The 12,873-nt window shown below is 41.0% G+C and overlaps 1 protein-coding gene across 1 annotated transcript in view; it reads right to left on the bottom strand.

The window, feature by feature from the left end:
• The window catches only part of ARMH3 (armadillo like helical domain containing 3), a 258,948-nt gene that overhangs the window by 233,267 nt on the left and 12,808 nt on the right, over window positions 1–12,873 (bottom strand). The window contains exons 7-10 of the mRNA XM_054983193.1: window positions 12,746–12,820; window positions 10,053–10,139; window positions 4,272–4,328; window positions 3,014–3,057 (exon numbers count right to left, since the gene is read on the bottom strand). Of these exons, the coding sequence (XP_054839168.1) occupies window positions 3,014–3,057; window positions 4,272–4,328; window positions 10,053–10,139; window positions 12,746–12,820 (263 nt within the window). The remainder of the gene's footprint in view (window positions 1–3,013; window positions 3,058–4,271; window positions 4,329–10,052; window positions 10,140–12,745; window positions 12,821–12,873) is intronic.

The raw sequence follows: 12,873 nt of genomic DNA, 5'->3' as shown, positions 1-12,873 counted from the left end.
GTTATCTAACTTGGATTTGATCACAGCATGGTTAACTGTGGCTAAATCATGCTTTTTTGAGGAACAGCTATACCTAGCAAACCATCCGGAGTTGATAAAAGGTGCTACAAGCTATGGAAGATTCCTGAGCCTCCAACCATAGGCCAGAATCTAGTAGCACCCCCAAGCTACAAACCTGCTCCTTCAGAGGGAGTGCAACCCACAGGACATGCTGGCTCTTCAATCTCAAAGCGGCTTTTCCACTGAAGAAACAGCACCTCAGTCTTGTCTGAATTTAACTTCAGTTTACTGGCCCCCTTATCGATCCTATTATCTTCTACAGGCACCCATTCAGGACTTCCATACCCACCTGGCTTACAGGTTATGAAATAGAACTGAGTGTCTGCATATTGTTGGCATCTCACTCCAGAATCCTGGATGACCTCTCCCAGTGGTTTCATGTGATATTAAATACCACAGGGGATAAAATGACACCCAGTAGGACCCATAACAAAAATGTCACAGGGCTGAGCAGCAGTTCCCCAGCACCACCTTCTGAAATCAGTTGGTTAAGGAAGAATTGTGCTGTCCCTTACTCCCAGCCCAACCAGCCTCTACAGAAGGATACTATGATCAATGGTATCAAAAGCCACTGAGAAGTCTGGGACACAACACTCTCCCAGCAAAGTTCATCAATCAGGACAACAAAGGCCATCTCCATCCCCACATCAGGCCTGAATCCAGATTGAAATGGGTCTTGATAAACTGTCTCCTCCAGGACCACTCAAAGCTATATATTCAAGCACCTTGCCCCAGAATGGAATATTAGCCATGGGGTGATAGTTGTTTTGGTCCTTTGATTCCAGGGATTATTTCTTCAGAAGTCTCACAATTGCCTCTTTCAAAGCAGTAGGGACTACATACTCCACAGAGAAGCATTTATTATCTCCTGGAGTCAGTCAACCAACCCAGCCTGGCATGATACAATTAGCCATGATGGGCAAGGGTCAAGAAGACTAGACATAGTGAACCACTTTGAAGCATCTCTTCCATCAAGTCTCATCAACTAAAAACCATCTATTCAACTAACACAAGAGTGCACTCCAATAACATCCTAAGACTGAGCAAGTCCAACTGTGGTATCTAAGTCATGGCAAATGCAAGCAATTTCACCTGCAAAATTCATTGCAAAGACATCATAGCCAGCTTGTATGTTTTCTGGATCAACATCCTCTGAGGCTTGATATAAAAGCCCCTTCATGACCTGGAAAAGCTCCACCAAAGAGCATTGTGCAGATGCAATGGTGACAGAAAAGTGAGCTTGCTTCGCTGTCACTGCCACGGAATAGGCATGATAATGTGCTCTTACCAGTGATCAGTCACATTTGCTTAGAGTTTTTCTCCACTTGGGCTCTAACCATCTACCCAACCATTTCATTATCTGAAACTCAAAGGCGCTGCAGACTCCAAAGAAGGAGACGGGGCACTCAGGGGCAATCATGTCCACAGCCAAGGTCAACTCCATATTCCATAGTTCAACCAGGGTTGCAACAGGAGCAGTAACCTTGCTGACCAGAAAATCCCCAAGACACATCAGGAAGAATTCCTTATACTAAGTCAGGCCAACAGTCTATATAGTTGATAGAAATATGAACTTTTGTTTCAGAACCACTCTGACCATCTTTAATTTTCTGTCAGAAGCATTACTCAGCAACTCCTTTAGTCTTCTATCACAGAGGAACAGATATTGTTACAGGAAGTTCACAAAAAGGTGCAACGAATAACAAGTAAGTCAGAAGAAAATTAATGTACTCCTGCCAGTTTCCATATGAAACCAAAAGCACCATTCTAAGCAGATCTACTCAACATCCTACACAGGTCTATTCAATGGGGCTTACTCCCAGGAAAGTGTTCTTAGGATTGCACTTCAAACCTCTTACAGGTCAACTTTGCAAGAAACAGTGAAGATTTAAACAAAGAGAATGCAGGAGATACCACCACAACGCTCCAGACATTTTATCTGCTGCAGAGATGATAGGTGTCAGGTTCTGCCATGGGCGCCGCCCTGTGAGACACCAGCATGCCTGACTTCAGCCTTAAAGGACCTTCAGGGAATATGCAGGATCCCGCTCTGTGGAAGGAGAGGGAGTATACCTCACCCTCACACCATCTCCGTCCACTTGCAGGTCCCTGCAACCTGACATAGTCCCAGCTGCCTTCCACAACAGCTGTCTCCATCCAGCTGTCAGTCTTACCCCTCCACGAGCTCTCACTCTTCCATTCCACCACACTCCTACACAACCCACTACCCCCTGTGGGTAGATTCTCCTTATATCCTTTCCCCTACTCCTAGCTCCACCTGCCAGCCACGCCCCCCCCCTCCCGCACTCTAGCCATGGTCCTCGTCTCAGGCAGCCACACCTGGGTTTTCTCTGCTGGCTGCCCTGATCAGCCACAGCTGTGCTTTCCTGGCTGGCTGCCAAGCTTTCCCTGCTGAGTACCTCAGGTCGCCACACCTGGGGTTGCTTTGCTCCCAGCTTCTCCCGGTCCTGGCTAATCCCCTCTAGCTTGCCTGGAGGCTGAGGCGTGGTCCTGAGCTGCTTTTGGCTGCTGCTTTTCCTCCCCTGCTGGTAAGGTTGCTGGCTGGCTGCCCCAGCTCCCTGTACCTTCTCCCTCAGGTTTATTTCCCTTCTGATAGTCCTCCTCAGTCTCCCTGCCCGGCCCCCTGGCCTCCCACCGGACGGTGGGGCTAGCTGTCTTCCACCTGCCCCGCCTGACCCTCTGGGGCTTGGGAGCTGCTTTGCCCTCCTGAGGCTGGGGTGCCTCTTTCCCCCCTTCTATTGTTGGTCCACGCTGGCCCTGGGTGTCCGCGGGGGTGGCTGGATAGTTGTCTCCCAACTGTCTCCCATCCCTTCTTCCTGGTAAGTTTGGAGATTGAGCCTCAGACTCCAGACAATAGGCATGTCAGCAAGTTCTCTCAAAAGGAGACACCAGTTACTTATGCAGCTGTAAAGCATACTTTAAGATGACTTACCGGTTATACTCTGATAATGCTTGAGCAACCACAAGACCCATTCCCTGCCAAAACAGAACAAAATATTAAATTAAAATCCTTACAGATCACAGCTATGTGGTATACAAAATACAGAAAGGCAGCATCTACCCGAAAAAACCTCCCTTCCAAATTAACCACAAGTGAATGCACAGTGGGAAAGGTTGGTTACAAGTAAATCTGAACTCCAACCCATCAATTGTGAGTCCTTCTCCATGAAGTTTCATCCAGCATTACCAATTCTACTAGTTTAGAAATTTTGCCTTCTCCATGTTTGAACTGCTCCTCTCAAAGGTCAAAAAATCAAAGGAAATTAATATGCTTTGTAGCAGAGTATTATTATCCCATCCTTGAGGAAGCATTCCTTTCAAATAGACACATGGAAACTAAGAGTCTCTTTGTCTATTGCAAAGCAAAGCTTTAATCGCTAAACAACAGGGCAGCATTGAGAAGACCATTCTTATCAATAGCCTAACTCTTAACAAATTAAAAACCTTCTGACTGAAGAGGTCAGAGATTTATTTATTCCAAGTGAGAAGTGAAAACCTTGCATCCCAGCCAAAGATCACTCAATGCTGTCTTTCAAGATTTTTATTTAAAACCAATCTAATCACTCTTGAAAATATCAGATCTGTAAGAATCACACTTGCATATGTCAATGAAATGAGAAATAAGAGTTCAGATCATCACCTCTTATCCTATCTATCTTAAACTAAAAGATAAAATACAATTTCTAAGATTCTCACCAAAGTGCTTTCAGAAAGATTAGATAATCTCATGCTACCAGGTCTAAGATATTCAGGGCGTAGCTACCATTTATGTGAAACCCACATGACCATATTAAGGTCTTCTAACTTGTCACTTCTGAAGGCATGTAGTGAGAGCTCTCTGAGTCAAGAAAGCATTCCCATGGTAATAATGGTTACAAACTGTACTGTTAGTTCCATTTGTACAGAGATTTGATTAAGAGCATCCTTCCACTTATTCACAGTAATCTTTTTCCAAGTATAAAACAGAGAACATTGCTGAAACAGTAAAACTTATAGAATGTTTTGCAAATCTGAAAACTAAAGCAAATTTTCATGCCAACCTTGTTCAATCATCCACATCATTATCAGACAAGGGTCTGATGCTTTGGAAGGTTTGTTTTAAAAGTAAACATAATACAGTTCCATACTGCATTTCTAGGAAACCTGCTACATTCATAGGTATCAAAGCACTTACAAGCTATCATACTCACATTGAGTGTGGCCTCATCATCTATGATAGATAACTTCACTATATAAGGATTCACAGACTGTTGGGAAACAGGAAAAGCAAAGATTAGCTTTTATATTTTATTTACTTCATTTATACCTAGCCTTTCTCTCTAATGAGGACCTGAAGTGGCTCACATCATTCTCCTCTTCTCCATTTTAACATTACAACTGTGAAACAGGTTAGTCTGAAAGTGTGGAACTATCTCAAAGTCACTCAGCAAGCTTCCATTGCAGAAAAGGGATTGAACCTGAGTATCTCAGATCCTAGTCAAACATTCTAAGCACTACACCTCACTGGTTTAATGATTCACAAAAGCTAACACAGCTTCACACGTGATTTTATCCTTCTTGTGCCTCTCAGTTTAAACCATGGGATGCTGGAACCACTCATTTTCTTGAAGCATCAACCTCACACAGAAATACAAATCTTACTCCACTATCATAGCAGATTTCAAATTGTTTATGTCTAGTACCTGAAGACCCAACACACACACACACACACACACACACACACACACACACACACACACACACACAGAGTTGCCTATACACATTGCTTAGTCCACAATAGTTCACAATTCAGCCCACCTGCATCATGAGAAATCAGAATTCTATTAATTAAGACAATACAATGGAGGCCGTTACCAATGGCTACTCAAACAGAAGTTATTTGCCAGAACCCATTAATGGCCAACACAACTTGATGATACACGGCAGGATGAAAAACTAGGGCCAATATCCAACTGAAAAAGTCATCTTCAAATCAATGTCTAAAGCAAACGAAACTGGAATGAGAAATCAAAAATTCAATGCCTTATCGAAATCACAATAAGTTCCTAACTGTAGCCAAGAGATGAGAAAGCAAGAACTAACAGCCAGAATAATAGACTGGTGCAGAAAACAGACATGCGCCATCTTAAGGACTGATTACTTTCTTTGCGCCATTAGGTTTTGGAGACCAGAGCTGCTTATATCAGGAGCAAGAAGAGGCAGAGATTGCTAAATCCCAGGCATGCTGGTGGCCAAGACAGAATAAAAAAGCTAGAACAATCAGAAATAAGGTATCACAAAACAGGCTGAAATGCGACAGGATGAAGGTAGAGGCAAGGAATACGTGAATAATAGGTGGACCTGGGTAGCACAAGGACACGCTGGCTCAGAGAAATTACAGAGCAATGATCTGTACTACTACTTCCTGCTTCTCCTTCTTAATAAATTCCATCAAGCATACTAGGAAGCACTACCGGTATACATCAATTATAAGCAAGCAGTCTACTCAGCATTTGGCAGATATGGGTTTAGGCATCACTTAATTTTCAAGAGCTGAAAAATAATATTCAACAATTGGAATAAACTACACAAAACAAGCTCAATAAATTGCAATACCAAACAATGAGAAAATCTCAGTATAATGTATTTTTTTAGGATGAGAATTTAATGGTGTTTCAGTGCTGGTAAGTGCTTTCTAAAATAATGTTCTTATCTGCCTTGAAGGTCTTGGTAGATTGAAATATAGGATACAAATATTTTAAAAAATGAATTTCATAGCTAGCAGATTACTACATCTACAAAAGCAATTGAATAGTGGCCATATCAGAATTAAAATAATAAAAGATTGGGAAGACTTATTGACAAACCTGAAGTTAAAAATACAGCAACCAGGGTCACAAAAAATCAAGCACTCTCTCACCACCAGAAAAATTTGTTGTAATATATGAATATATCTACTGTTTATCCGATAGACTACCTTCTTCCTGTATATATATGCACTTTAAATTGTGTTGATATGGATTTGCACTTCTGCACTCTTGCACTTTTGGAATAATATAATAATACATACTAGCATTGATTGCTTGATTTTTTGTGACCCTGGTTGCTGTATTTTTGAGTTATCCGTATATCCAGGGGGTTCCCTTTGTTGTTTTGCAAACCTGAAGTTAAAACATAGATGATTAATCACTATTAGTTTTTGTAGGAAGGAATATCTCTGTAACTTGGCAAAGAGTAGTGAATATGTCAAAAATATGGCTCATAAGGACCACAATCTTGTTGTTACAAAACTCAAGGAAAGCAGGAAAAACCATAGATTAGAATTCAGACATGTTCTCAGCTCTATGCCACTGTTGCCCCTTTAAAAAGTAAACAAAATTCCTCCCTGATGGACTCATGGTCAAAAACAAAGGACCCCCATGTCTGTGGAAAACAGGACCCCCATGTCTGTGGAAAACATAATTCCTGTAAATATACTTCAAACACTGTGACAACCATTTGCAGCAGGAGTGCCACAAGTTAATATGTATGCAGTTAAACAGTCTCTTTCAGCTGTCTGATGTATAATCATTTCAAATACTCTTAATCTTCCAGCAGGAGAGATCAATCAGAAGAAAAGATTTATCTTTTGTGCTGCATTTCAAAACAATGAGCACCATTACTCCATATACTGAAGGCCTCTAACCTTTCTACAGAATGACTTTAATCAAACAGAGGTGATAGCTTTGGAGCCACTCACCAAGATCAACAAAGCATTGTTTCATACAATGGCACTATCTTTATCCCAGAAGAGAATTTCTCATTCTTGTTTTAGGTGTAGGAGCCTACGCCAGCTACCAGATTTCTTCACTGAACAATCCACCACCATCAAAGCTTAATCCTTCCTCTAGAACAGCCTCACTTAATATTGAGCCTGCCTCTGTTGATGATCAAACCCAGTTGTTCGTTTGGGCCTGTATCGCTTTATGCTTCCTTCTGGTGAATTTCAGCTGCCCTTCAATGGGGCACTTCCCTTACCAGCATAGAAGACCCTTTGTACATGTTTGTACAAGGCACCCTTACATAATCTCTTCTTTGACTTCCCAATTTCCTCTGAAAGAGGAACAGAGACCATAGCAAGGTTTCCAAAAGTTTGACATGCACATACATATCTTGTACCCATTGGATGCAAATTAGGTATACTCTTGAAATTATTTAACTGATCAAAGATACAAACACAGCATTACCATGAACAGAAGTCAACTGAAAAATTTGGTATAAGGAAGTTACATGCATCCATACAAATAGTTCACCTAGTCCTGTAGTACCATCTGAATTTTCAAGTTCTCATGCAAAGGTCTTCCCTGACCTACCCACTAAGGTCCAGCAACTCATGGAGTTTCTGTGATTTTCAGGAAACAGACCATCTTTCCATAAATTCTAATAAGCACGATTTTTAAAGCAATCTCAGGTCTCCTCATTTTTTTTAAAAAATTAAGTAACAATAGGAATGGAAGAGATCAGAGGTCCTCAACTCCTCCCCTTGTAAGTTCATTATAGTACACTGCTGAAACTCATTCCCTTTCCAAATGCAGTTAATTATTTAGCTTTTCATGCCCCCTAAAAGCAATAAAATTGACAAGCAATAACACTGCAAATCAACCAGCTATGTTATACACCAGTTCCCTGAGTATAAATAAAGACTTTTGGAGGCAGAAGTTTAATCTTCAGCAGCAGACTGAAATTCTGTGCTGGTTCATGGAATTTATTCAAGCCATGAGAATCACTTTGCCACATGTAAATTATAAATAGCCACTGAATCAATAATAAAGACTCAAGCAGATATTCCACGTTAAACTAAGAGAAATTGGAAAACAAACCCTGGAGCATTTTTTAAAATGTAGGGGGTTTTGCAAGCACTTGATGTTCCCTTTATAAACAGACACAAAAGTCTTGCATTCCCAATGCAATTATATTTCCTTAACCTAATGGAATAATTTAACAGCCCACAAGGCTCTGGAGGAAAGAGTATGATCAGCAATTGTACACTAAAATACAATTCTGAAGTCTCCTGAGATTAACCAGGGAAAAATAGCTATACTTCTTTCAAAACTGAATGATGCTTTATATGATACTGTATAAACAGAAACCTCCTCAACTGCAATGCAAAGCCAAGACAACCCCTTGGGAAAAAAAGCAAGCTTCATTTAAGCCAGCCCCACCCCTAAGAGACTTGCAAATCACCCTAACTGAAAAAGGTGACTTCACTGAACCCTCATCTGATAAAAGAAAATACATCATTTCTTCTCCGAAAAAAGATTTCCACTATCTCTCTTTAGTGCTACTTTTAGATCTGGAAAGGTTTCTAAACCTGAAGAGTTTTTTTATCAATTCAGAATAAATGCTGGAAGCATTCTGTCTTGAGAGAAAAGCTCTCACAATACGTCCCTGCAATAGCTAGCCCAGGTAGTTCTAATCAACTGGTCTTTAAATTGGACAAGTAACATTTTACTTTGAAGTTGCAATGTATACATTGCTACCAGTATATAAAGGCTAGTAAGCAAATCAGGGTTTCCAGATGCATGAGTCACTTGTACCTCTTCATACCCACATGCCTAGCTAAACGTATTATTCTGGTATTAGCAAAACAATCCTTTGACAAAATAATAAGAAACAAATGAAAAAAGTAACAAGAAATAAAATGACATATAGAGTAAGGATGGAAGAAAAGGATGTGTTTTATCTAAGTTTGCCACCTAAGTAAAACCATCTTAGTTAATTAAACATGCTCCAAAAAAATTCTTAGGGTCTTTGTGAATATAATGTAGTGTGGGAAGCTGCAGCAAGGAGGATGAACCAAACACACCTCTTGTTCCAGCATAAACACCCTTCTATTCATGCAAGGGGCATGTTTAGATATAACCCAGTAGTTCTACAGGGTTGTGTACAAATGATGCATGCCTAAGCTGCAGTAGACAACATGTCATTCTTTTTCATACAGAAGGAACTGCCTCTTTTAAGATGGTGCTCCCATTTACACTTTTTATAAGTATTGTATTATGATCTGCTCAGTTAATCAGCAGCACCTTCTTATTCAAAATATTTTATTAACTTAATTAATTAAAACATTATAACACTGTCCTCCAAAACACTCAAAGGAGAGGGTTGTATTTTCTTGTCAAAATGTGATTAACTTATAGTGAAATCCAAAGCAGAGTTACACCCAGTCTAAGCCCATTGATTTCATCCTCTGCTTAGGTTTTCACTGTTAATGTGAGTGATTTAATTTAGCTTAGCATCCCTAAAGCTGAAACTAAAGAGTCCACAAGTGCATTCTTCTCATATCTTATCTCATTCCCTTCTCTTGATTGGAGCACAGCGTAGATTGCACTGGGCTAGTATACTCCATTCTGTCACCCAGCTGGTTCAGCAACTTTTCCCAATCACTCCAAAAAGGCCATTTCTCTCCCAAGGCTTGGTGTTTCATCCACTATTCCAAACCTTTCCGGTTTCTTCCCCCACATCATCCAACAAGTGACTTTCAACATTTCTAGAAGTGTCTTATCTCCCCACAATGGCTTCATGCTAACTCTTGAGAGGTTATAATAAATTGTACTTTTTTTGTTTAAATCCCCTGCTTTCTATTTCTTGCTGACTAGACCCTGCGTTAACATCCCATAGTGACTACAGAAATATTAAGCATATTGATATATGTTGTTTCCCCAGCCAGAAATTATGATTTTTGGCAACCATTATCAGATAGACAGCTAGTCTAAATTTTGCAAACTAGGCAAGACATTCAGAGACATAATTAATAAGCCATTCCATATATAAACTGGAGAAAGGAGTAGCAGGAAAACAGCAGAGTCCCACACATTTACTCTCTCTCTCTCAAACACATAATAGTTACAAACACCATAGTTACAATTGAGCATACTAGCTGTGGAGGGCTTAACGACCAAGATATTGCAAATGTCAACATAGCACATACACATTTTATATGAAGCACTCACCTCATACTTTCTGTAATTTACTAATAAGGCAAGCAGGACAACAGCTTCATATCCATGTTCCCTACGACTGGGCAGACTGGAGAGGATCTAAAGTCAAGAAAAATAATAGATTAACTAAAACTTAACGGGTCAAGGAGCAGTTCCAAGCATACTGAAATATGCGTAAGAGAGCTGTAAAGTTGTAAACACAAGTTACATGTTGACTCAAAACATTCAGAACCCAAAAGGGAACCTAAGCAACATGAAGCAAGGCCATTTCTTGAACACACAAAGGGCAAGAGGCACAATTTCCTCCAGAAGTACCATCATGTGACATGACAACATATTCCATACTGTGATGCCCAGTGATCACAATTTGCTATTAAGCATGTCAGAGGGTACCCTGCTGAAGGCGCAGTGCTCCATCTAGCCCAATATTCTCTTTCACAAAGTGGCCAACCACATGACCTTGAGGACCAACAAACAGGCCTCAAAGGTCAAAACTTTCCCCTGATGCTGCCTCCTAGTACTGGCATTCAGAAGTTTACTGTCTCCAGATGTGGAGGTTCCCTTCAGTGATCACACCTAGAAACCATTGATGAACCTATACTCCATGAATCTAATTACATCCACAGGCAGTGAAATCCACCATTTAATTACTTACTGAACGAGGAAGTACTTCCTTTAGTCCCTCCTACTGTAATCTTTTAGTTTTCTTTTCCATAAACTCCAAATCCCACACTCTTTAGGAAAGGTGCTCTAACCCCTTAATCATCTTGGTTGCTCTTTTCTCCACTTACCAGCTTTGCATCAGCTTTTTTGAACTATGACCAGAAATATACATAGTATTCCAAAGTATATACATAGTATTCCATAGTATTCCAAATGAGGCTGTACTGTAAATCTATACAAGGGGCTTTACAATATTAGATTAAAACATCTAAAACAGAGTGGAAGGGCTGCTTATTAAATTTGCTGATGATACCAAATTGGGAGAGGTAGCAAACACCCAAGAAGATAGAATTAAAATTCTACAAGACCTGAATACTCTGAAGAAGTGGGCAGCTGTGAATAGGATGCAATTCAACAAAGACAAGTGCACATTATTACATCTGGGCCACAAAAATGAGAAGCACAAATACTGGATGGGGGATACACTTCTGGGCAGTAGTATATGTGAAAGGGATCTTGGGGTAAGAGTGGACTGTAAACTGAATATGAGCAGTCAGTGTGATGCGGTGGCAAAAAAGGCTAATTCAATCCTGGGTTGTATCAAAGGGGCCATAGCATAGAAATCGCAGGAGGTCATAGCCCCTCTCTATACTGCCTTGGTCAGGCCACACCTGGAGTGTTGTGTGCAGTTCTGGAGGCCTCACTTCAAAAAGGATGTGGACAAAATCGAGAGGGTGCAGAGGAGAGCGACGAGGATGATCAGGGGTCTGGAGACTGAGCCCTACGAGGAAAGGCTGAGGGCCTTGGGAATGTTTAGTTTGGAGAAGAGGAGGTTGAGGGGGGACATGATTGCTCTCTTTAAATATCTGAAAGGCTGTCATTTGGAGGAGGGCAGGGAACTGTTCCAGTTGGCAGCAGAGGGTAGGACGCGAAGCAATGGGCTAAAACTACATGCACAAAGGTACCGACTGGATATTAGGAAAAACTTTTTCACCGTCAGAGTAGTTCAAAAGTGGAATCAGCTGCCTAGGGAGGTGGTGAGCTCCCCCTCACTGGCAGTTTTCAAGAAGAGGCTGGATGAATACTTGTCAGAGACGCTTTAGGCTGATCCTGCACTGGGCAGGGGGTTGGACTAGATGGTCTGTATGGCCCCTTCCAACTCTATGATTCTATGATTCTATCTAAAACATCTATTAGATTAAAACATCTAATACATCTAAAACATTGCTATTCTGCAAGTCAAATTCTTTCATTGGGAAAAAAGTGGGAAGGGGGGGGAGAGATTTGAATATGCAGTTGTCTGATCTCCTAAAAATGGGGTAGTTTTGTCTATAATCTGGGGAGTTATGCCAACAGAGTTGTGTGTCTCCTTTCATACTGTCCAGAAACAGTCCCTTAAAATTCAAGCATTGGCTAAACCAAAACAAGAGGGAAGATATCATGTAAACCTCAAATGAAAGCTAGTATGATTTCTAGCCGTAAGCACCCCGGAGAGTGCTTAGATCATCTGATAAACACCTACTGGTGATCCATGGCCCCAGGGAGGTTAGACTGGCCTTGACCAGAACCAGGGCCTTTTCGGTCCTAGCTCTAACCTGGTGGAATTCTCTATCTGTAGATACACGGGCCCACCAAGATCTATTCTTTTGGTGGGATTGTAAAACTGAGGTGTTCCGCCAGGCAGATGGTTGAGGCCGATCTTGTATACATCTTGGTGAGCCTCCCTACTGGTCTCTTGTCTGGGGGGCTACATAATCATCTTGGCCCCCACGAGTTGTAATGTGGATGGTAATGACTGTTTCCTTCCCTACCCCACCCTCCATGCAGGGTTGCAGGGGTGGGCTGTACTAGTCGCTGCCTTGGGAAGTGTATTCTGTATTAATTATGATGTTGTTTTTATTGTGTTTTTAAAATGTGTTTATAATTGCTGTAACCCGCTCTGAACCCACTTGCAAGGAAGGCGAGCTAGAAGCCTAATAAATCACTAATACAATGAAGTATGGGAAATCAAGTGTCCAGACGGATGGCAAGAAAAAAATTACCTGTAAAATAGCTTCAAAGATGCTGTTAATCATCACATACTCCAGAATTGTGTTCTGACTGATGTTATCTGTTACCTGGATTGAACAAAAGAACTTTTAGAACATTTAGGAACTACTATAATATTAAG

The sequence above is a fragment of the Eublepharis macularius genome, chromosome 6 (genome assembly GCF_028583425.1).
Source record: "Eublepharis macularius isolate TG4126 chromosome 6, MPM_Emac_v1.0, whole genome shotgun sequence".
Classification (NCBI taxonomy): domain Eukaryota; kingdom Metazoa; phylum Chordata; class Lepidosauria; order Squamata; family Eublepharidae; genus Eublepharis; species Eublepharis macularius.
The sequence above is the reverse complement of the archived record's forward strand: the minus strand, read 5'-3'. Positions and strand labels throughout refer to the sequence as shown.